The sequence below is a fragment of the Eulemur rufifrons genome, chromosome 16, assembly GCF_041146395.1.
Source record: "Eulemur rufifrons isolate Redbay chromosome 16, OSU_ERuf_1, whole genome shotgun sequence".
NCBI lineage: Eukaryota > Metazoa > Chordata > Mammalia > Primates > Lemuridae > Eulemur > Eulemur rufifrons.
Genome location: NC_090998.1, coordinates 87,811,510 through 87,836,488, shown reverse-complemented (window position 1 = coordinate 87,836,488; position 24,979 = coordinate 87,811,510). Strand labels below are relative to the sequence as shown.

The window sequence follows — 24,979 nt, the reverse complement described above, 5'->3', positions numbered from 1 at the left end:
ATGGTTTGAGCTCAGGAGTTAGAGACCAGCCTGAGCAAGAGCGAGACCCCGTCTCTACTAAAAAAATAGTAAGAAATTAGCCGGACAACTAAAAATATATAGAAAAAATTAGCTGGGCATGGTGGTGCATGCCTGTAGTCCCAGCTACTTAGGAGGCTGAGGCAGTAGGATTGCTTGAGCCCAGGAGTTTGAGGTTGCTGTGAGCTAGGCTGACGCCATGGCACTCTAGCCCGGGCAACAGAGTGAAACTCTGTCTCAAAAAAAAAAGAAGGAAAGAAAAGAAAAAGTCTTGCTCTGTCACCCTGGCTAGAGTGCAGTGGTGTCATCGTACTTCATTGCAACCTCAAACTCTTAGGCTCAAGGGATCCTCCTGCCTCAGCCTCCTGAGTAGCTGGAACTACAGGCATGTGCCACCACATCCAGCTAATTTTTCTATTTTTAGTAGAGATCGGGTCTCTCTCTTGCTCAGACTGGTCTCAAACTCCTGATCTTAAGCGATCCTCCTGCCTCAGCTTCCCAGAGTGCTAGGATTACAGGTGTGAGCCACTGTGCTCGGCCTATGATAATGCTTTTTAAAAGATGTTTTAAACAAATTTTTATTTACAAAACTTTTTAACCAGAGAGAAGTTGCAAGATTAGTACAATGAATACACACATGTCATTTATCTAGGTTAATTAATTGTTAACATTTGCCATCTCTCTCTGTCTCTCTCTCTCATCTGTGTGTTTGGGTGTGTGTATGTATAAAAGCTCTTTGTCTCTACATATACACACACATACTCACACATAGATATGTATATTTTTTGTGAACCATTTGAGAGGTTTTTCCTGAACCATTGAGAATTATTTGCAGATATCGTGACACTTCACCTCTTGATATTTCAGCATATCTCTTCTAAGAACAAAAACATTCTTCTACATAACCACAATATAATTATCACATTCAGGAAATTTAACATTAGCATAATAATATTATTTAATATACAGTTGTTTCAAGTATATCCAGTTGTCTCAATAACCTTTATAGTTGTTCGGAGTTTTTTGTTTTGCTTTCAATTCAGGATCAATTGAACATCATGCACTGAATGTAGTTTTCATGTCTTTTTAGTTTCCTTTAATCAGTACAGCTCCTCAACCTTTGTTAGACTTTTGTGACATTGACATTTTTGAAGAGTACAGGCCAACTATTTTTGCGATTTCTTATTATTTGAAATGTTATTCTATTGGGATCTGGATTTTTAAAAAATGTGAAAAACTACATAAGCAATATCATGGCCTTCTCAGTATATCATATCAGGAGGCACATGATGGCAGTTTGTCCCATTAATAGTAACGTTAAGTTTGATCATTTGATTAAGATGGTATTCATAACATTTCTCCATTATAAAAGAGAATTACAAAAATTCCCTTTTGTATTAATAAGTAATTTGTGGGATGATACTTGAGACTGTGTAAATATCTTGTTCTGCAATAAGCTTTCATCCATTTGTTTTAACATACATTGAAGATTCCTACCTAAATTAATTATTACTCTGATGATTGCAATACAAAGTGATATTACTCTAAAGCCGAGGCAGTACATCATATAGTTTTAGATAACATGAGTCATTGACATATGTATTAGCAGATATTTGATATGCTAGTGTAAATTCTGTAAATTGTACTGAAATGAATGTGTCTCCTTTTTTTGAGACTGAGTGTTGCTCTGTAGCCTGGGCTAGAGTGCAGTGGTGTCATCATAGTTCACTGCAACCTCAAACTCCTGGGCTCAATCGATTCTCCTCCCTCAGCCTCCCAAGTAGCTAGGACTACACATACGAGCCACCATGTCTGGCTAATTTTTCTATTTTCTGTAGAGATGGGGTGTGGGGTTTCACTCTTGCTCGGGCTGGTCTTGAACTCCTGGCCTCAAGCCATCCTCCTGCTTCGGCCTCCCAGAGTGCTAGGATTACAGGCGAGTGCCACCTCATCTAGCCTTTTAAGCATTTTCTAAACTTACTCTAACAATATTGCTGCATTTTCTGCTGTTTGATATATCTCTCACTTTCAGTACCCTTTTATGAGTATTTTCTACTTAGTTACAAGAGATTCCAGTATGAAAATATTAACTATACAAATGGTATTAAGTGAGTTAAAAAGATTGAAGAGGGAGAAATCAATCATTTAGTCATTCAACAAATACTTATTGAAGATCTGCTATGTAACAAGATTCTGGGAATTCACTAGTGAACAAAAGAGACAAAAATCTTTGCCTCCATAAAGAAGAAAAAGAAATGATGTCCATTCAACTCAAAATTTTAGTCTTGGTGTGTCATACATTATCTATAGTATAGTTCTTGAGTGGTTAAGGCAATCTTCTCTGTTTTATGGGGTGTCTTTCACACATAGAACATGAAGTACTTCACAAAGAGAACAATTTTAAACTGAAGAGAAATGGAAGATTTTTAAGGCTCACTTTAAAAAGACAAAATGACTCATTGGTTCAGAGGGAGGAAGTGGGTTGTATTCAAATAAAACAGTACAAGTTAAAGAGCAATGTTCTTTCTTCAGGTGTGGGGAGGGAACACTGACGAGGCCAAAACTGTCACTCTAGAGTTAAAAGGCAAAGAAAATCACTGGAAATCAGGTCAGGTAGGGGTTCTTTTTCTTATATTTGTAGAAAGTTTCAAAAAGAGTAAAACCATTTTGAATCAACTCCAATAAGACAGTGAGAGGAGAAAGAGAGAGGTGACAGAAAGGAAGTAATTGAAGAGGGAGGTGGAATGGGGAGGAGATGTATAATGAAGTGAACTAAGTCGAGAGCTAGAGAACATAACAAAGGCTAGTATTTGTACTGGGCAAGTCTGCACTGAAACATCATCTCCTCCACCTAGCCAAGTTGTAAAGAAACAAGGTTCACTATGAGTAGTATGCTAAATTATAATTAGTATATTGAATTATAAGAATACAAATTAAATGCATGTCTTCATATAAAGCACAAAAGTTACCACCACTAACTGAAAAAAACCAGAGCAGTTTTAAACTAAAGGATTTCAAATGCTATTAGAAAACCTCCCATAAAGAAAATATCTTTGTTTCTCAGTGTTGAGGAACTCCAAGCTGCAGCTTGCCTGGAGCCTGTCAGAGAAATATCACTATAATTGGTATGAGTCCCCAAGTACACTGACAATAATTGAGGCTTATATCCCATGCATTTTACTTGATGGCACATTGCATTAAAAAGGAACAAAATTATAGAGGCAAGGATCTGCCCTACGATACAGCAGAGCAGTAGCTCCTAGACGAGGCTTTTGGATACCGATTTTAGAACTGGAATGATCCAGTTGATAAAAGCGTGGAGATTAAAAAGTCAAAGTATCAGCATGTAAAGCCCCACACCAGGGCAAATAATAAGATGAGCAACAAATAAGACCATGCCACCTACTTCATTTGTATATTTGTTTTGCTAAAACAAAAAGTTATCTTAGAACATTTGCAGTCTTATAAATGAAGTCAGTTTATTCTCTAAGGATATCACCTACTTATTCAACATCATTAGCATAAATTAAAAGTCAGTGAGATCAGAGAAAAAACATTAAACCAGGGTCACTAGCATGGTGACCTTGTGCAAGTCATTTAAACTATTTGAACTTCACTTTCCTCCCCCCCTCAAAATTGAGAATATTTATTTATATTCTTAAATAAATAAATTATAAAATAAATATTTATATTTATTTATATTAAATAAATATTTATTAATTACATAACATGTGCCTGGTGCTTTCGTGCATCATCTTATGTAATTCTCGTGTGACCGCAATGTAACTCAGTCTCCTTGGGCCTCCCTGTTCTTTCTATGAAGCCAATCTCAGTATGTTATTGTATCCCTTCCCAGCCCTCACTAAAAAAAAAAATCCCAGAATCCCATCTTTAAAATGTTGAAAACAGTATAGATTTTTCTATGTATTTGGGGAGCAAAGGGAAGGTTTACTTTACAAAATTTCTTAAACGTATCCTTTTTTAAGAACCATCTCTTCTTTTTCAGCAGTACTCCTTTTTCTCCATTTTCCCATAATCTCAAAGCCTCCTTCTCAGTTTTGGGCAAGTTCACTCAGCCTTTCTTTCCTCAGTGGACCCCTTCTCAATAATACTATCTGAAGGTTACCCCTTAGCAAGTGGAAGGCACCAGGAGTGCCTGTTGTCCCTCCAGCTTGCCCTAGCCTGTGCCCCACACTCCAGCCAGTACTTGAGGTAGGCATTATAATTATTCCAAATTTATAAAGGAGGAAACAGAGGCTCAGAGTACTTAGTGCTTGCTCAATCACACAATTTAAAAATGGGAGAGTCAGGATTTGAACCCTCATATTTTTTATTTCAAAGTTGATGCTGTCTTATTCTCACTATTCTATCCTCTCCATCCCATACTATACTGTGTATATACTTCATGACCCCAGCACTCTAATTTGAAGTTGGCAGGTCAGGCTGTTCTGCATCTTACCCTCAACAATATAGCATGCTATATTCTGTTCAGCCATGGGGGAGAAATGAAAGAATGTTTCTCGGTCCCTCTTTATTCCTAATACCCACCCCCATCTCTTCATCCTCCAAAGTGTTCCCCAGTTGAGAAAAGGAGGAAAAAAGAGAAGAAGAAAATATAAAAGAAGGGGAAATAAGAGGATAGGCTAAAGGAGGGATATGGGTGGTTTTCTGAAGTTGTTTTTATTTGGTCAGGAATAGAAGTAAAGCCCTCTAAAATGCTATTATGCCTTCTTGTACTTCACCTCAGACTTGGTTATGACTGCTAGAATAGTCAGGAAGTTCAAAGAGACTTGAGAAAAGTTTTTTGATCTACATTTCAATGAAAGAGTGCCTATTTTAACTGAATTATTTAGTTAAATAATAATAGTTACTCTTTACTGAGGATCTCTTATGTGCCAAGATTGCTGTAAGGATAAGCTAATGTATGTGAATGAACAGGTACAGTTCCTGGCACATAGTGGAGTACCAATGAGTCATATTAAATATATCTTGAATCCTCATGATAGCCCTAAGAGGTAAGGTCTTTATCTTCCCATTTTACAATGTAAGAAACTGAGGTTTATAAAAGTAACTAGCCCAAAGTAACGTAGATAATAAGTGAGTCAGGATTAGGAAAGCAGGTAAATAATAGCAATTGTAGTCACTGAGCTAATGCCTTACCTGAATTATTTCATTTTTGTCTCACAGCTATCCTGTCTGTTAGGTACAGTTATTATCCCCCATTTAAAGTGAAGAAACAGAGACTTAGAATAAACAATTTTCCTGAGGTCACATGACTAACAAGCCAGAATTTGAACCCAGGTCTAACTCTAAAGCTCATACACCACACAGCACATCAGGGCTACATCTGCCTGGGGAAAGGCTGACATGCTGTCACCTGAGAGGCTTTGCGGGGATGTAGCCATTACTCTGGTGAATTGACTATAGTTCAGGGCCCTCAGTCTTGCAGGCAGAGATTTGATTTAGTCAGCCTACCGAGAACCAATCCATCCCTTGGGGGTAGACTCACATTAATTAAACTCATGAGTCTCCATGAAAAACCAGAGGGCCAGTTTATTCATAATGGAAAATGTAACTACAATTGAAGTTCATGTGACCAGTGCATTCTTGTGTTCTCTCCCTATAAGTAGACCTCTATAGGAATATATATATATATATTTGGAGACGATCTCTTTCTATGTCTGCTGCCCAGGCTAGAGTGCAGTCATGAGATCATCACTCACTGGAACCTCAGACTCCTGGGTTCAAGTGATCCTCCTGCCCCATCCTCCCAAGTAATAGCTAGGACTACAGGCACACGCCACCACACCCAGCTAATTTTTCTTTTCTGTGTAGAGACAGGGTCTTGCTATGTTGCCCAAGCTGGTCTCCAACTCCTTGGTGTCAAGCAATTCTCCCACCTCAGCCTCCCAAGGTGCTAGCATTACAGGTGTAATGCTATGCCTGACCTAATTTTTTTCATTTTTTCATTTTTCATTTTTTCATTTTTTTAATTTTGAGGTCTCACTGTGTTGTTCGGGCTGGTCTCAAACTCCTGTCCTTAAAGGATCCTTCCACCTCAGCCTCAAGAGTAGCCTCAGTGGCATGAACCACTGTGCCTGGCAGAATCCTAATTTTATTCTGAAATTATTACTGAATATGGAATCCAGGAAAAGAGAAATAATTTGATGATTTAGAAGGATATCTGGCACATAGCAAGGACTCAGTAAATCTTGGTTGTTATTATTATCAATACCCATGTACACAAGACAGGGAGGTTTATGAATTTCCTAGACTTACATGAAAATTTTTGTATGTGTATATATGTGCATTTTTCCAGGAAGGAGTCAATATTTTTTATTAAATTATCAAAAGGTTAGTGACCTACAAGAAAGGTTTCAAGCAATAAATTCTACACAGAAATCCTGAATAGCTTGATGGAGCAAACAAAATTTGAATTGGCTTGATAGTCTCCCAGAGCTAAGGCTGTTATGCTATGTTGCAGTCTACTTTAATTAAGTATAACCTCTTAGTTTCTAAGTCATTCTTAGAGACTTTTCTTTCCCCATAATTTCTTTTCTTTTTTTTTTTTTTTGTTTTTTTTTGTTTTTGAGATAGGGTCCCACTCTGTCACACTGGCTAGAGTGCAGTGGCATCATCATACTTCACTGAAGCCTCAAACTCCTAGGCTCACATGATCCTCCTGCCTCAGCCTCCTGAGTAGCTGGGACTACAGATGCGAGCCACCATGCCTGGCTAATTTTTTCTATTTTTGGTAGAGACGGAGTCTCGCTCTTGCTCAGGCTGGACTCAAATTCCTGGCCTCAAGCCATCCTCCTACCTCAGCCTCCCAGAGTGCTAGGATTACGGTCGTGAGGCACTGCACCTGGACCCATAATATCTTTTCTGTATGTTTTCTTAGCCCTTTTTCAAATCCTATAATTTATTTTCCCATTTAGTTCATTCAAAATCATCTCCTTTTGGAGATGACATTCTTAACATCCAGGCTATTCACCTAGAGTAATCAATCACAAGCAGTACTAACTGTTCTTTTTTGTGCATAGGATACCACATTGGTAACAGCAAACAATAGTTTGCTAAGAAAAAAAGTCATAGCACTGCATCTAGAAGGTCCAGCTTCCCACTTTTCTTTAGGTTATCTATTAATATAATGGCATTGGGGTGGGGTGTTATTTCAATTAGGAAGAATCTATCTCCTTTTATAGTTGCCTGTCTGTCAGAACACCCTTCAAAAGTGCCTTGAATTACAGCTTCTTTGGACATATGACACAAATCTGTGTCCGGAAGGACCTAGACCAGGGAGACCCAGACTGTCTTTTCTGCATTTATTCCACAGTATTTATGGAGTACCTTCTATATTATAAGCACTTTCTAGGCACTGGATTAACAATGATGAACAGGGATTTAGAGTATAGTTGGAGAGTGAGACCCGTGAATTTTAAAGTACCATCTAGCATGTTTCGATAGACGAATACACACAGTGGTAAGGGAGCCAGAGGGGGCCTGTTTCTACTTTGTTTCAGGGGACTAGGCAAGGATTCCTAGAGGGATAACACTTGAAGGATGAGTAGGAGCTGAATGAGCAAACACAATGGGGAAAGGAGCTTTCATTTCAGAGGCAATAGTGTGTGCGAAAGCATCAAGGTATAAGACAATTTGCTTGCTGGAATAAGAGAAAAAGAATGTTGAAAGAGAAGGAGAAAAAAATGAGCACAACTGTAGATAAGTATGTAGGTGGTGGATAGAAAAACGGGAGCTTCTTCCTGAGAGCCCTTGTCTTCTTTATGAAGTAGCAGGCAATGTCATCCAAGGTGAGGGGACAAGAATGGAAAAGGGGGCTTTAGGAGACTACTGAAGGTTTATAAAAGGGGAAGTGAAGCTAACCATGCTCATATAGGAGAATTACTGAGTAATATGGACAGCCCATCTGTGAGAAGCAGTGATACAGCTGTTAAGACTTCTGTCTGCCCATTTAGCTAACCCTGACTCTCCTTTCCTAACTCCTCTTTTTTTTTTTTTTTTTTGTTGAGACAGAGTCTCACTTTGTTGCCCAGGCTAGAGTGAGTGCCGTGGCGTCAGCTTACCTCACAGCAACCTCAGACTCCTCGGCTTAAGCAATCCTACTGCCTCAGCCTCCTGAGTAGCTGGGACTACAGGCATGAGCCACTATGCCCGGCTAATTTTTTCTATATAGATTTTTAGTTGTCCATATAATGTCTTTCTATTTTTAGTAGAGACGGGGTCTCGCTCTTGCTCAGGCTGGTCTCGAACTCCTGACCTCGAGCGATCCACCTGCCTCGGCCTCCCAGAGTGCTACTATTACAGGCGTGAGCCACCGCGCCCGGCCCCTATCTCCTCTTAATAGAAATTTCCAACTGGTCTCAATTTTATTTTTACCTAACTTCTGTGAAAGCACCAATCTTTCTGCAGTCCAATATTCTCCTTGGAATTTTTGTAGCTTCCATATCTTAAGCTCAAAAAACGTTTTTGAGGACCCACTGTGTAGCTGGTTCTACAAAGCTAAACACAATGTAGTGTTTAAGTGCCCTTTAGGAGCTTAGTGACAGAGAACAGGAGAGGGATTGAGGAGGAATATAATAAGTGAATAAATAATAGTACTAAAGGCAGAACATGAAAAGTACATTAGAGGAGCATAAATACAATATATATAGGTTCAGAGTTCATAACCCAGTTGAGAATATCATCAGGGCCTCAGGCAGCCCATCTATATGGAACACAGGATTTTTTTTTTTCAGACCATGAAGAACTACCCATAAGGTAGGGTAACCTGGAAAGTTCAGGGCACTCCATTAAAAAGAGTGGCATTGATCTGCAAACATTATAGGGACAACTCACCTCTCCAGCTATTTCATCCAACTGAAACGGCTTTATTGCTTTACTAGCCCTTCAGCTGCCCAGCAGAGCAACCCTGCCTTCTGACTTCTTAACTGCTGTTAATCTTGACTGCCTGGCTGCTACTTTCTTGATAGTGGTTCTTTCCAACTAACTCTCTGTTCTTGTTCCTACATTGGACCTGCTGAATCCTATCCAACCCCAGCCAAGGATCTTCTGGTCCTCACCTCTGAGCCACTTGATCAAGCAGCAGTTTATATCAGCAGACTCCTTTACCAGAAAGTGTCTTATCCCCATGAACATATATATTTAACCTCATGCCAATCAGCTACATCTTTACTACACCAAGGCTCAAGCTTATAGTAACCAGAATCCTGAACACTTTCCTGGAGCAAGCACAACGGGAATTGAATTGTAACTATATTCTCCCAGAGCTGAAGTTATTATGCTATATTGTAGTTTATTTTGATCAAGTATAACCTGTTAGTTTGTGCTGTTCCATTTATTGATGATTTCTAAGCCTAGGATTTCATCTGAACCAATTGAGATGATCATGTATTTTTTTCCTTCATTTTATTAATATGGCATATTACATGGATGATTTATGCTGAAGCACCCTTGCATTCCTGGGATAAAGCCTATTTGGTCATAGTGTATATATATGCTTATAAGGTTTGGTGGTTTTAGGGGTTTTTTTTGGTTTGTCTGTTTGTTTTGTTTTGCTTTTTTGAGACAGGGTCTCACACTGTTGCCAGGGCTAGAGTGCTGTGGCACGATCACTGCTCATTGCAACCTCAAATTCCTGGGCTCAAGTGATCCTCCTGCTTCAGCCTCCTGAGTAGCTGAGACTACAGGCACGTGCCACCACATCTGCCTAATTTTTTTTCTTTTTTAGAGATGGAGGGGGTGGGGATTGAGGATGTCTTGCTGTGTTGCTCAGACTGGTCTCAAACTCCTGGCCTCAAGTGATCCTCCTACCTCAGCCTCCCAAATTGGTAGGATTACAAGTGTGAGCCACCATGCCTGGCTGATTTGCTAGTATTTTGTTGAGGATATTTGCACCTATACTTTTTAAAATTATATTTATTTATTTTTTTGAGACAGAGTCTCACTCTGTTGCCTGGGCTAGAGTGCCGTGGTGTCAGCCTTACTCACAGCAACCTCAAACTCCTGGGCTCAAGCGATCCTCCTGCCTCAGCCTCCCAAGTAGCTGGAACTACAGGCTCGCACCATGATGCCCAGCTAATTTTTTTCTATTTTTAGTAGAGACAGGGTCTCGCTCTTGCTGAAGCTGGTCTTGAACTCCTGACCTCAAGCTATCCTTCCACCTTGGCCTCCCTGAGTGCCAGGATTACAGGCGTGAGCCACCACGCCCAGCCCACACCTATGCTTTCTTAAAGGGCTCATTATTAGGGTTATTAAGAAACTTTCACTTCTTGCCAGTGAATGATAGTCTTTTCATGAGTATATCTCTTAAGATGAGTGTCAATAATATTTGTAACTATCCTGCAGTCATAACATGTTTTTTTGAATCCATATGATCAGAGATAGTAAGAGCTTATCTTTTCAATATTCTAACTGAGAAGAATAAACTTTGGGTATCAATGATAAAGATATTTTGAAGATTGTTCTCACTGCAAATTCATAACAGTACAACTCTGAAGGATTCCAATATACAGTTATTAATTAAGAAAGAGATTCTCAGATGGTCTGAGGGCAGTGGTGTTTATAACTAATCACAATCAGTTGCAAATTTCTTTGTTCCTTCTCCACTCCCACTGCTTCACTTGACCTTAAAAAAAAAAAAAGAAAAGAGTTTCTCAATCTGTTCTCATTTATGTAGCATCATGGAGAAGGGCTGGGTATTTCTTTTTTCTTTTTTCTTTTTTTTTTTTTTTTTTTTGAGACAGGGTCTTGCTCTGTCGCCAGGGCTAGAGGCTAGTCATCATCATAGCTTACTTCAACCTCAAACTCTTGGGCTCAAGCCATCCTTCTACCTCAGCCTCAGGAGTAGCTGGATCTACAGGCATGCACCACCATGCCCAGATGATTTTCCTATATTTTTTTGTAGAGACTGAGGTCTTGCTATGTTGCTCAGGCTGGTCTCAAACTCCTGGGCTCAAGTGATCCTCCCACCTCAGCCTCCCAAATTGCTGGGAACCATCACACCCAGCCTGGGTTGAGTATTTCTTATTTATTAGACTAGAGCCTGACATATAATAAGCCATTTATAAATATTTCTGATAAATGAATGAATAAATAAAATTATCTCTGTATTTTGTAAAGAAGAAAATTGAGGGCAGGGCTCAGTGGCTCACATCTGTAATCCTAGCACTCTGGGAAGCTAAGGCAGGAGGATTGCTTGAGCTCAGGGCTTCAAGACCAGCCTGAGCAAGAGCAGGACCTCCCTCTCTACCAAAAATAAAAAAATTAACTGGGCATGGTAGTGCAAGCCCGTAGTCCCAGCTACTCAGGAGGCTGAGGTAGGACGATTGCTTGAATTTGAAGCTGCAGTGAGATGATGCCACCTCACTATACCCAGGGGACAGAGCAAGACACTGTCTCAAAAAAAAAAAAAAGAAAGAAAGAAAGAAAAGAAAAGAAAACTGCTTATCCCAAGAATTATCCTATCACAGTTAATAATGTTTTGTGCTTTTTTAATAGTAATGTCTTTTTTAAAAGTCAAAATATGAACTATTTATCATAGGAATCTCAGAAGCCTGGACTAGATGATAATGGAGTATATAGTAGCATACTCACTCCACTCCATAGTTTACGAACAAGCCTTTGCTTGTTTAGAATACATACCTACTTCATCCTCTGACAGCCTCCACAGAAAGGTTGCTTTGTAATTGCAGGTACTGCCATATGTAATCCATATAAGAAACCTGAGAAAATGTTTTGTTATCTTAATTCAGCTTTCAGGCAGACCCCAAAAAACCTATAGGAGGACACATTCTGGCTCATGCTTCAACAACAAGAATAAGTTTGAGAAAAGGAAGAGGAGAACTCAGAATTGCCAAGATTTATGACAGGTAAACATTTTCTTACTCTTCCTCAGATTCTTGTGCATATTAAACAGAATTGCCTCTCCTGAGAGGTTGTAATTATACCACTGGCAGATGCTGTATGTTTAAGTTTCCTTCTCAGAAATTATTCCTTTTATTGGGAAGTCCCTACTATGTGGTAGGTACTAGGGATTCGGGGAGTCTGTTGACAAATAGACTTGGTCCCTGACCTTTCAAAGCAAACAGCAAAGCTGGGTAATGAAATCATCAGTCCCAATTAATGTGTGGTAAGTGTAAGGAGGTACAGAGGATGGGAAGATAGCCTCCTTTCTTTTTGCCAGGCTAACTCCATTTGCTTTTCAGGTTTCAGTTGAAACATCACTTTCTCAGGGAACTTTTCCATAACCCTTGCACTCTAAGCTACACCCTATATTATACCCTATAGTCTTTCTAGCACTTTACTTGTTTAATTAAGAATTATAAATTTAATAATTTCTTACAGAGAAACCTACTGCATGTCAGCTGTTCTGTGTTCTTGAGATAAAGCAGTGAACAAAACAAAAAGACAAGACCAGGCCTTCATGGAACTCATATTTATTTTATTAGCAACGATTTATATAACATACATCATCCCTTCTAGACAGTGACCCTAAGGTTAGGAACACTATTCACTTACTCTCCGGTATATTTCCAGAGGCCTGAAACATAGTAGATGTGTCATATTTGTTTTTTTGTTTTTTTTTTTCTAGACAGAATCTTGCTCTGTTGCCCAGGCTACAGTGCCGTGGCATCAACCTAGTTCACAGCAACCTCAAACTCCTGGGCTCAAGTGATCCTCCTGCCTCAGCTTCCAGAGTAGCTGAGACTACAAGGTATATGCCACCATGCCCACACCTAATTTTTTCTATTTTTAGTAGAGATCAGGTCTCTCTCTTGCTCAGGCTGGTCTCGAACTCCTGACCTCAAGCTATCCTCCTGCCTTGGCCTCTCAGAGTGCTAGGATTATAGGCGTGAGCCACCACACCCAGCCGATGTCTCATATTTGTGACTGACTTATTAACCAACCTTGAGCAACAAGGCAAAGATTTGTAGCAACTCTACCTTAGAGAGGGAAATGCAGCCCAAAAGAAATCAGATTCTGATTTTTGTGGCCAGGTACAGTGGCTTTCATCTGTACTCTCAGCTACTCCTGAGGCTAAGGCAAGAGGATCCCTTGAGTCCAGGAGTTTGAGGCTGCAGTGAGTTATGATCATCCCACTGCACTCTAGGCAACAGAGTAAGACCCTGCCTCTAAAAAAAAAATGTGATTTTTGCTATGAATTGCAGTATTACTTATTATATGTTATCTTTGAATAAACATTAAATAACCATCTATGTAAGATGGTTTTTATTCAGACCATTTTCCTTTTCATCACTTGTCCCTGTAGAAGATTGTAATACATAAATGCTTTGTTTTATAAAACTTCAGTGGTCTCTAGAAATTCACTACAAATGTTCCTTGTTGAATTAAACAGATAGTTCCATCTTGTCATATGTCATAGCATACCTGTTAGACTTCTTGAGAGTAAGGACTCTGTTTCATTTTTGTGCTATCTATTAACATAAGATCTAGTATGTGCTAAAGTATGATTTTTAAAAAATTAAAAACTTGATTTTTTTCACTAATAAATATAAAATGAACATGTATTGAAGATTTTATTCAACTCTTTAATTAATAAGGAAACCACTGATACAAAGGCAGACTTGAGAAACTGAGATTTATGTAATTAATTAGTCAAAGGAATTCTGAAATGAATTTGTTATATGCAGGGTGGTGGCTCATGCCCGTAATCCTAGTACTCTGTGAGGCCAAGGTGGGAGGATTGCTTTAGATCAGGAGTTCAAGACCAGCCTAAGCAAGAGCGAGACCCTGTTCTACAAAAAATCGAAAGAAATTAGCAGGCCAACTAAAAATAGAAAAATATTAGCCAGGCTTGGTGGCCCACACCTCCTAGCTGAGGCAGGAGGATCCCTTGAGCCCGGGAGTCTGAGGTTGCTGTGAGCTAGACTGATACCATGGCACTGTAGCCTGGGCAACAGAGCGAGACTCTGTTTAAAAAAAAGAGAATTTGTTATTTGCAAAACTGCTTAATATCCTACCAGGCAATAAATTGTAACATTTGAAGTTATCTTTTCTACTGGAGATAAATCAATTGCTTCTTTACACAATGAAATTCATTTCCATTGCTATAGACTGAAATCAATTTTCTTTGCCCTCAGACAAGAATCATCTGCAGGCCAGGCGCGGTGGCTCATGCCTGTAATCCTAGCACTCTGGGAGGCCGAGGTGGGCGGATTGTTTGAGCTCAGGGGTTCGAGACCAGCCTGAGCAAGAGCGAGACCCCATCTCTACTAAAAATAGAAAGAAATTATATGGACAGCTAAAAATATATATAGAAAAAATTAGCCGGGCATGGTAGTGCATGACTGTAGTCCCAGCTACTCGGGAGGCTGAGACAGGAGGATCGCTTGAGCTCAGGAGTTTGAGGTTGCTGTGAGCTAGGCTAACACCACGGCACTCACTCTAGCCTGGTCAACAGAGTGAGACTCTGTCTCAAAAAAAAAAATTAAAAAAAAAAAAAAAAAAAGAATCATCTGCATTACTATCAGTTTTCTACAAATTAACCTCTATCCTACAGGGTTGTACAATAAATTAAAAGATTAACATTTTAAGAAATGTATAATCATGACTCATACAAATATAAAATGTCAAAGATTTTATTTAACTCATTAATTAGTGAGGGAATCATTAAGATTTTATAACCAGATCAAAAGAAAAACAAAAGTACCATACATATATAGTCAAATAAGGAATACTGAAATGAATTATAAATTGATCAAAAGTGGGTCAATCTCCATAGGACATAAATCAATTGCATTCCACATCTCACAACTGACATCTCTGTGGACAAGAATAATTTGCATTACCCCACCTGCCCATGCCTGTAATCCTAGCACTCTGAAGGCTGAGGTGGGAGGATCACTTGAGCTTAGGAAACCAGCCTGAGCTCTGAGCAAGGGTGAGACCCCCTCTCTACTAAAAATAGAAAAAATTAGCCAGGCGTGGTGGTGGGTGTGGTGGTGTGTGCCTATAGTCCCAGCTACTCAGGAGGCTGAGGCAGGAGGATCGCTTGAGCCCGGGAGTTTGAAGTTGCAGTGAGCTACGATGATGCCAGTGCATTCTAGCTAGGGTGACAGAGCAAGACCCTGTCTCAAAAAAAAAAAAAAATTGCATTACTCATAGTTTTCTACAACTTACAGAGTTGTAAAACAGATCAAAGATAATGAAAGGTATAGAGCCCTCATAGACTTGGATAACCTGGTAGGATGTGCTAGACAACCTATGTTTCCATTGAAGGTACTCAGTAATCTTTTAGTTCTTTTCAAAGTCTTTTACACTCTTCCCCTACATTAGTCAAGAGAAAAGTGCACACCCCTATAGAGAAAGGTATGCCCCTAAGGGTCTGCTATACAATGCCTAACACCGCACTGAAAGAACACCCAGTTAACCCTTTTTGCCAGTTTCCAAGTGTGGGGTAATTTTTCTTGACATTCAGAACCTTACATATAGAAGTTGCTCAATAAATGTTTTTGAGGGTTAATAATACTTGTGGGAAAATTCTGTAGTCCACATTTAGCTGTACCAACTCTGAAATGTCTCTGGAGACTCAGACTGATGGGAGCATGATGACTGTGACATGAATATAGTATTTATAGAAATAGAGCTTTTTATAAACTTCTGTTCCCTTGTATTCTGTTAGCCCTGAGATGCCTGAAAATGAAGCCACCTTCGCAATAACTGCTGGAGGAATTGGGGATGCCAAGGAGTAGGTGGTGAATTGATGCAAATTGCTTCTTACTGCTTATTAGGAGCTGAAGAAATGGAAAGCAGTCTCAAATTGCACATCTTGAAATAAGACTTTGGTTTCTTTTTTTCACATGTTATTAAAGGAAAGCCAGCAAAAGAGATTTAAATCTTATATTTATCTTTAAAGTCCCTGATTTATAACTATACATTGTATGCCAATTCAGGGATATATATATAATGTGTGTCCATATATATTCCAGACATATATAAGTGTGTGTATATATATATACACACACATATTGAAACTGTATATATATATTCCTGACATATATAATAGGGATGTGTATACACATACACATCTATTAAAACTATACATATATATATTAATATATGAAAAACTAGTTATGGAAGGGGTACCTGATTCCCTTACTTTCACTTTTCAAAGTGAGCCACTAAGCAGACAAGAAGTCTAAGAGCTCATAAATGTCCCATTCTCCTACAGACTTCCCCTCAGACATTTTTCTAGGGTACAGTGCCACTGACTTATAGAGATAGATACTCATTCACAGGAGAGAGACATTTGAGGGGGGGATGTTTATAGGACACACAGAAAAGCTCTTTTTATTTACAATATCAAACTGCATATTTACCTTTATAGCAACAGAAAAGAAACATTAAATTAAGCCAAATTTTAAATCATCTGACTTTTGACAAGTTGAAATTACTTTTAAAAAATGTACTTCTGATACATACATATTTTCTCGGGAAGATAAGGAGGAAGGTAATTAGAAAATTTATAATTTTGGGTGATAAATATAGCATGATTTTTATATTTTAAGTTTTAGGTAGAGAATTAAAAATATTTTTAAAATATTAAAGTTAATTTAAATATAAAATTGCAGAATAATTATTTTTGAAATATGTAAAAGAATATTTTTTTCTGATTGTTAAACAAAACTAAAATCTAGTTTTCAAAATGCATGTATGATGAAAATATTTAAAAATTAAAATACTAATGATGTATACAATGACAATCTTTATAGGCTTCAAAAAGATTTAATGTTTAATGTTGTATCAATTTATATGACAATTCAAGTATTGAAAGTACTATTTGTTACAAAAGGTATTGGATTATCCATTAAATTATTCACTCACTAATTGTTATTGAATGCTAAGTGCTGAAGAATAAACAAGGAAAGTATGGTTCTTGCCCTCAAAGAACCTGAACACTAGTTAAGAGAAAAGACTAATATTTAGGAAAATAAGAGAGCAAATGATTATATAATTAATTCATTAGTGGTGTGGTTTTGGATTGATCCATAAAGAAAAAGTAGGATTCCAAAAATGAAAGAGGAAAGGTTAAGCTGAGAGACAGCATTTGCAAAGGTATAGAAGCTGGGATGCAGAAACAAAAACAGAGACCAACCTGACAAGTAGAAATTGTTCACAATGCAAGGTACTGGGAAATAAGAGCTTTTTTTTTCCTTCCTTTTACTTTTTTTGAACTACAGAAGCTGCTTCTCTGAATAAGCACAGATAAAGTCATCTAGGAGCAGATTTTCTGTATTCTGCAAAATTATTTAAATGGCTTCTTTTAGTATGCAATTATAAAGGCATACTTTTGTCCTAGGGAAGGGAAGGTTTTGTTAGTTGATGCATTGTATATGTTTTTAATTTTCTGTATATTATACTGTTTTGACATCTTAAAGAAATCTTTCTAGCTGGGGACAGACTGCCTCTACTGAGGCTAACCAATTCGTAGAGATAGCAAAGGCCCCAGCCTGGAGCATGTCTTTAATATGCAAACTAACCAATCTACAGCCATACTTCCCCTATCTGGCTTGTACATCCTCAGAGGCAATATTTCTTTGCCTTAATTTTCTCAGGGCAACTAAGGACCACCCACTTAACTTAGAGCCCATTAAAATTATTCAACTGGCCAATCCTCAACTGTTTACCCTGCCCTGCCTTGCCTTTCCATTGGAAGCTTCAATAAAGGCTGTGGCCACAGCTAAGCTTTCCCCCAGGTCTTCTGCCTCCTGACCACCCTCTTGTGTTTCCCTCAGACCCTGTAAGGCATGTGGTACCCCTTTCACTTAAGACCTGTGGGAGTATAATAAACTTTCTTCTTCTATTAATACAAGCCTCTCCTGCATTTCCTCCTGTTAGCCAAACCTGACTGACTACCCTATGAATGCACACTTTAAGTAGTTTTAACAATACTCTTGATAAAAACTGAGCATCTCCTAGAGATTCCCTGGTTTGAGAAGCCCTGGAGAGTGGGTGGACCAATTTGCACAGGATCCCGGAAACTTTGGGTAGGGAAAGAAGTAAAACTCCCAAGATTTGAAATCCAGAAATTTTTTCTGGGTTAAGCTGAGTACCCTTGACAAAGGAGAATTTACCAAGAAGGGGCAGAAGGGTTGGAAACCAGGACTCAACACAAAGGACTATCAGTTGGGGAGGCTGGTTTCAATATGGCATGTGGCTAAGGCTGGTAACCACTCTGCACCCAGCCACTCTGATATGTGTTGCTTTGGAGAGCAGTGGCTGAGCATGCAAATATGAACTAAAAAGCTGTGATATGGGGCCCAACTTTGGGGCAGCACTACAGATTGTGCAGGTATCTGGGCCAGCAAGAGCATCACCAGAGCTCATTGAGCTTTGGTAGGCTAGGGTTCAATTTGTCACCTGTGACCAAGTGTCAGGGCTTTCCCGTCCTCCTTCTCCGCCAGAGTGTAGAAATAGCTCTGGGCCTATTTCTGGCCTATATTGCAAGGGATGGGAGTTACTCAAAAAAGAGAGTTTATTGGTGAGGACTCTTGGTTGTAAGCCACAGAAACTCAAACTAGCAAATGCAAGACGAGGAATTCATTGGCTCATGAAACTGAAAAGTCCAGAGGAAGAGGTGACTTCAGCCACAGGTGGAGCCAAAATCTCAAACAGCATCATCAGGACTTGTTCTTGCTGCCTCCATCTCCTGCTCTGCTAATTTCCATGCTGCTCTTGTCCTCAGACAGGCTTTCCCCACACAGTAGCCAGGATGCTGCCTGCAGCTCTAGGCTTACATCCCACCAAGTTAGAAAACCCGCTAGAAAAAGTATGCCTTTTTCCTCATAGATTATTCATTCTATGGGAATAAATGAGCTTCTCAGGTAAAAGCCTTAATCTCAACCACCCAAATGAAAATAAGCAGAACCTATTTATTCAGAGCTTGCTACGGCAAAAGAGTCAGGGATCATCATTTGCTTTTGGTAGACTCAAAGGCAGGCAAAGGATGGGAAATCTTTGAAGCAGAAAAAAGGGAAGGTAACAGGTATACTGTGATTGTGGGCAACTACAAGTTTGATCTGGTAGAGACGTGGAAAAGAGATAAAGGAAATAACACTGGCATGGGGAGACAATTTAGGACAGTTATAATAATTCAATTGGGAGATGATAAAGGATGGCCCTGGGGTGGTAGCAGTGAAATGGATAGACATTTCAAAAAAAATAGTTAAGATTTAATTTGAGATAGAATATAAAGAGAGAAAGAGAAGGCAGAGTCAGAGGTGACTGTTGAGGAAGTTCTCTAACCTATATCATGAACTGGAATGAAGAGATAGAGATTAAGGCTTTTACCTGAGAAGCTTATTGTGTTAGTTATTGTATTAGTTGTATTAGGGCTGCCATAACAAAGTGCCACAAATTGGGTGGCGTAAAAGAAATGTACTGACTCACAGTTCTGAGATTAGGGTTGGTTCCTTCTGAGGGCTATGAGGAAGAATCTGTTCTATGCCTGTCCCCTAGCTTCTAGTGGTTATCTGGCCATTCTTGGCATTCCTTGGCTTGTAGAAGAATCACCTTGATCGCTGCCTTCATCTTCACATGCTGTTCTTCTTACTGTGTGCATGTCTTTATGTCCAAATTTCCTCTATTTATAAAGACACCACTCATATTTGAGTAGGGGCCCATCCTACTCCAGTGTGGCCTCATCTTAACTAATTACATCTGCAGTGACCCTACTTCCAAATAAGGTCACAATCTGAGGTTTTGTGGGTTAGGACTTGAACATGAATTTTGGGGAGACACAAATCCATAACAGTAAGAATCAGGTACAGTCAAGGGTCAAACACCAGGATGCACAAGACACAATCTGAACTCAATACTGGCTAAAGTGGGAAACATGCAAGTCAAGATCTAGGGGAAACAGTATCTTTATTTAAAAAATGAAGAGATTGAAATAGATATCTTTCCCAACCCTTTCTAACTTTCCAGTTCAATCATTCTTTAAAGAGCAAAGAAAAAATAGGAACAGAAAGCCAGGAGATCAACATAAAAAATAGAGAGTACCATAGACTAGACTCAGATACAAGGAATATCTTTCATGGACAGGAGAGGGATTGGACCTTTGACACCAAGCTGCAGCCAGTCAAGTCTCCTTAAACTGACCCTGACTTGTTAGATAGTGAGAATGTTTATCACTTTTGATCGCATAGTTCCCCTTTCTCCATAGTAACACTGGTTTTCTTTCAAAGAGTCACCTCTCCCCAATTCATGTAGTCTATCCTGAGACATTAGATACCGAGTGACAGTCACAAGGATGAGAGCAGGGGTCAGAGGCCACTCACACATGCAGTATAGCAGGGGCAGTCAGGGGTGGGGGTGGGCAGCACTGATGGTGACCTGAGCAGCCTGTTCTTGCTGCAAGACTGGAGGTTTCTGACTCCTCCACAGAGTTGCTCAGAATCCCATCCACTCCCAGCCTGGTTCTCCAACCTCCTGCCAATCCAGTGACCCCTACTGTCCTTCTGATACATTTCCCTTTGCGTCAGTTAGCCAGAGTTGGATTTTGGTTTTTTGGGGTTTTTTTTTTTTTTTTGAGACAGAGTCTCCATCTGTTGCCTGGGCTAGAATGCTGTGGTGTCAGCCTAGCTCACAGCAACCTCAAACTCCTGGACTTAAGCAATTCTCCTGCCTTAGCCTCCTGAGTAGCTGGGACTATAGGCGTGTGCCACCATGCCTGGCTAATTTTTTCTATTTTTAGTAGAGATGGGGTCTCGCTCTTGCTCAGTATGGTTTCCAGCTCCTGAGTGCTCAAGTGATTCTCCCGCCTCGGCCTCACAGAATGCTAGGACCTATAAACCTTGTGCCTGGGTCCATAAACCTTGAATTATTAATGGGCTCTGATGGCCTGCTCCATTTATTCTCATTCACCCAGTCATATGTATATTTTAAATGTATTATAAAGAATTTAAGCCCTGGTGCAATGGCTTAAGCCTGTAATTACAGCACTTTGGGAGGCCAAGGAAAGAGGATCTCTTGAGCCCAGGAATTTGAGGTTGCGCACTGAGCTATAATGATGCCACTGCACTCTAGCCCAGGCAACAGAGCTAGCCTAGGTAACAGAGACCCTGTTTCAAAAGAAAAAAGAAAAGAGTATATGTGAAAGTTCAAGTTCTGGAAATAGATTCCTGAAAACTCTGTTCCTATGTGTCCCTCCTATACCATGTTTGATGGCATCTGCTTTAGCTTATCTTGTTGGCTTAAGTTCATCAGTATCCTCAGCTCTTCTTGTACATAAAGTATAATGAACTAAGCTATCAAAGAACCAACATGGTACGACTCAAGGCACAGCACTTAAAAAAAAAAAAAAAAAAAAAGAACAAAGAACCAACATGGGTCCTACCAAGATAGAAAACAGAGGCATTGTATTTCACATTAAGGTGAGTTTAATGACTATGAAATTTGCAGAGTTGTGAAAATTAGATGGCAGAATGTACATACAAAACTTAGGTGGTTCACATTAAAAGTGGCTTCAAAACAAAAGCCTATGGTTTTAAAACCTAAGCAAAAGGAATAGTTATTTCTCTTAGTGGTTGAACATTGTCTGAGTCTTGGCCGGGCATGGTGGCTCACGCCTGTAATCCTAGCACTCTGGGAGGCCGAGGTGGGAGGATTGCTCGAGGTCAAGAGTTCGAGACCAGCCTGAGCAAGAGCGAGATCCCGACTCTACTAAAAACAGAAAGAAATGATCTGGACAGCAAAAAATATATATAGAAGAAAATTAGTTGGGCATGGTGGCACATGCCTATAGTTTCAGCTACTCGAGAGGCTGAGGCAGAAGGATTGCTTAAGCCCAGGAGTTTGAGGTTGCTGTGAGCTAGGCTGACACCACAACACTCTAGCCAGGGCAAAAGAGCAAGACTCTGTCTCCAAAAAAAAAAAAACACAAAATTGTCTGAGTCTTAAGTTTATTTGACTGCTAATAAACCACAAATAAATAATGGCAATGATATGGCAGGTGGGGTCTGCAGAAGGCAAACCATATCTGTAGAAAAACTTGACCACTGAAAGTATGAAATTGATTTTATGATCCCATAGAGAGGTAGTGTAGCAGAGTGGTTCCAGGCAGTGGTTCTCAATTGGAGTGGTTCTCAGTGTCCCCCAGGAGTGACATTGAGCATTTGGCAATGCCCACAGACATATTTGAAGTCACAACTTGGGAGAGGGGGAGATTCTACTGGCATCTAGTGGGTAGAGATCAAGGATGCTGCTAACATCTTACAATGCACAGGAGAGCCCCCCCTGAATGAATCAAGTATTCATTCCAAAATGTCAACAGGGCCAAGTCTAAACCTCTCCAGAGCACCTGGGCTACCCTGGGCTAGCTACTTGATCTTTCTGAGCCTCAGCTTTCTCATCCATAAAGTGGAGAGATGATAACAGCTAACATTTGTTGAACATTATGTACCAGGTACCACTCTAAGTGGTATTATAATTTGCTGTTTCCAACATCCTATGGTATTTCATTTACACATGAAGATAAAGTAATAAAAACAAATAATGAAATAAAGCTCATGGCACATGCCTAGAACACAGAGAGTATGAGTACTCAACTGCCAGTTCTTAGGTTTTCAAAAAGGAAGAAAAAAAGGTGAATTGTGCTAAGCACTTATACCAATAGTTTTCTAGGTTTTCTGACCTCCCTACCTAATGAAATTCTTTCTCTGTGTTTAGAAAAAACATAAACTTCAACCATCTTGGCATGAAAACAGAGATATATCAAGAATGTGAAATACGTTATATGGATTCACTTTGTAAACAGATATTGGTCTGCCTGAGGAGGACTAAAAATTCACTTTTTGGGGGGAAAGTGGGATTAATCAAATAATAACAGAAATATATGATTGCATACTGTGATGAGCTTTATGAAGACCATAAAAAGGAGCTATGAGACCTGACCTAGTAGCAAAATATGAATTATTCCCCAGTGGCAAAATATAGGGAGGGCTTCAGTGGACCTACCTTACTTTATAAATCACCTATACTTACAGAGAGAGTTTCAGGTTTATTTACTTAGTATATATGGTAAACAGGCAAACTAGTTCAAATAACTCCCTCAATGCCCATCACATTGTCAAAATTACAGTTGGAACTTAATATTCATTGGCTGACTCCTGCAAGATTCATCCTTAACTCTTTCTTTCACATCCCACCATTAGCAAATCACTGGCTCAATTTTCACACTATTTCTCCCTATACTGTTGCTATTAACCTGCACCAAGCCCCATTAGGGCCTGGATGACTGTGCTAGCTTCCTAATTAGTCCGTCTGCCTCTGCCCTAGCTTACTCTTAATTTATTCTCCACAGTGCAGTCACAGGGGTCTTTTTATTATGTCACTCTGCTTAAAACATTCCAGAGATTTCCACCTTCCTCAAAAGAAAAGACAAAGTCCTTACAGTGGCCTACAAGCCCTCCCTGATATGGCCTCCTGTCTTTCCTCCTTGCTCTACTGCAGCTGCGCTCTGCCTCCGAGCCTTTGCACTTGCTCTTTCCTCTGTGCCAGCAAGGCTAGATCCCTCACTTTAGGCCTCTGCTCAAATGTCACTTGATGAGACAGGCCTTCTGAGAACACCCACTGTAACACTGTGTAACCAGCATACACGCCCCTCCGTCACAGGTGCACGTGCATTCTCTATCCCTTTTCCCTGCTTTTTCTTTTTTGTTTGTTTTCCCTAGCAACTGCCTCACAAACATTATCTCTCCGGGACTATAGCGTAAAATCCGACTGCAGGAATTTGTTTGTTCTGATAAGGAAAACTCCCATCTATTACTTGGCACAGCAGACGCCTGACACCCCCACCCCTCACGAAGGACCCACATTAGCATATCACTAACCTAACACCTGGTACATTAACATATCACTAACCTAACATCTGACACATCAGCATAACACTAATCCTATTGCCTAGTGCAGACACTAAACATTACCTGGCGGGCATTGTCACCTGAGACCCCCCCTCCCCTTGGATCATCCCAACTTAATAAAAATGGGAAAAATTAGGTAGACGGTGCTGAGAATTTGGTGGCGAGACCCCTCTGAGCCCGCCGGCGAATAAACGTTGATTCTCCGACTCTCCGTGCGCCGCTCGGTTTGTCCTCGGGACCACGCGCTGTAACACTTGCCGTAACAGTTCACCATTGTGAGTAGTGCCTGGACTTTTAGCCACTCACACTTGTCCAGAGTCCATGACTGTCTCTTTGCGTCTGTGGCCTAAGGGACAGCTCATCGGCTTCTCATGAAGCTCCTTTCCTTAAGCTACTTTTCCAATAATTTGAGAAACACTCAAACCAGAGCAGGAGACACCATTCAGCCCCCGCACTGAGGGGCCTCAAATCTCCCTCCTTCTCCCCATTTGTAGAAATAAATGAGACGTTAGATGAGCTGTTTCAGGAGCCCTAACAGCTCGACAATTCTGTGACCACCATTTGGCTGAGCTTGTGAGGCTTTAAACGCAGTTTGAGGGGGAAGGAAGTAGGTAAGGGAAGGAAAGCCAGTCTAAAAGGAATTGAGCGGAGAACGTGGCCTGGCCTGGCTAAAACCTTGTACTCTTGCCTTCATTCTTTCCGTGTGTTAAGACCACCGTTCTGGTCTGGCGTGCTAAGGGCCTGCCACCGGCCTCCGGATGAGCACCATTTAATGGCGGCAAAGGGGCTGCGGCATCCACCCTTAAGAGGGGTTCCAAGCACATTTTGCTTCAGCTTTAACAACACCTGTGCTCAGCTAGGGACGGCGAAAATATTCGTTTCAGAAAATGCACCACAGTGTAAACCAAATGTAGCAGAAAGTGCTTGAACCTGGCTGGGACATCGCCGCCTGACCAACTCCTGAAAGAAAGGGACGCGGCGCATCCATCATGGCTGCCGGCGCCAGCGCAGCGGCCGGGGGGAACGGAAGAGAAATGGCGTCTGGGCGCGCGGCAGGCCAG

General features: G+C 40.2%; 1 protein-coding gene across 2 annotated transcripts in view; it reads left to right on the top strand.

Annotated features, from left to right (window-relative positions):
- The window catches only part of DMC1 (DNA meiotic recombinase 1), a 35,316-nt gene extending 19,567 nt beyond the window's left edge, over positions 1-15,749 (top strand). For both annotated transcript variants that reach the window (XM_069490963.1, XM_069490962.1), the window contains 2 exons: positions 11,790-11,906; positions 15,680-15,749. In XM_069490963.1, coding sequence (XP_069347064.1) covers positions 11,790-11,906; positions 15,680-15,749 — 187 coding nt within the window. The remainder of the gene's footprint in view (positions 1-11,789; positions 11,907-15,679) is intronic.
- The last annotated feature ends 9,230 nt before the right edge of the window (positions 15,750-24,979 follow it).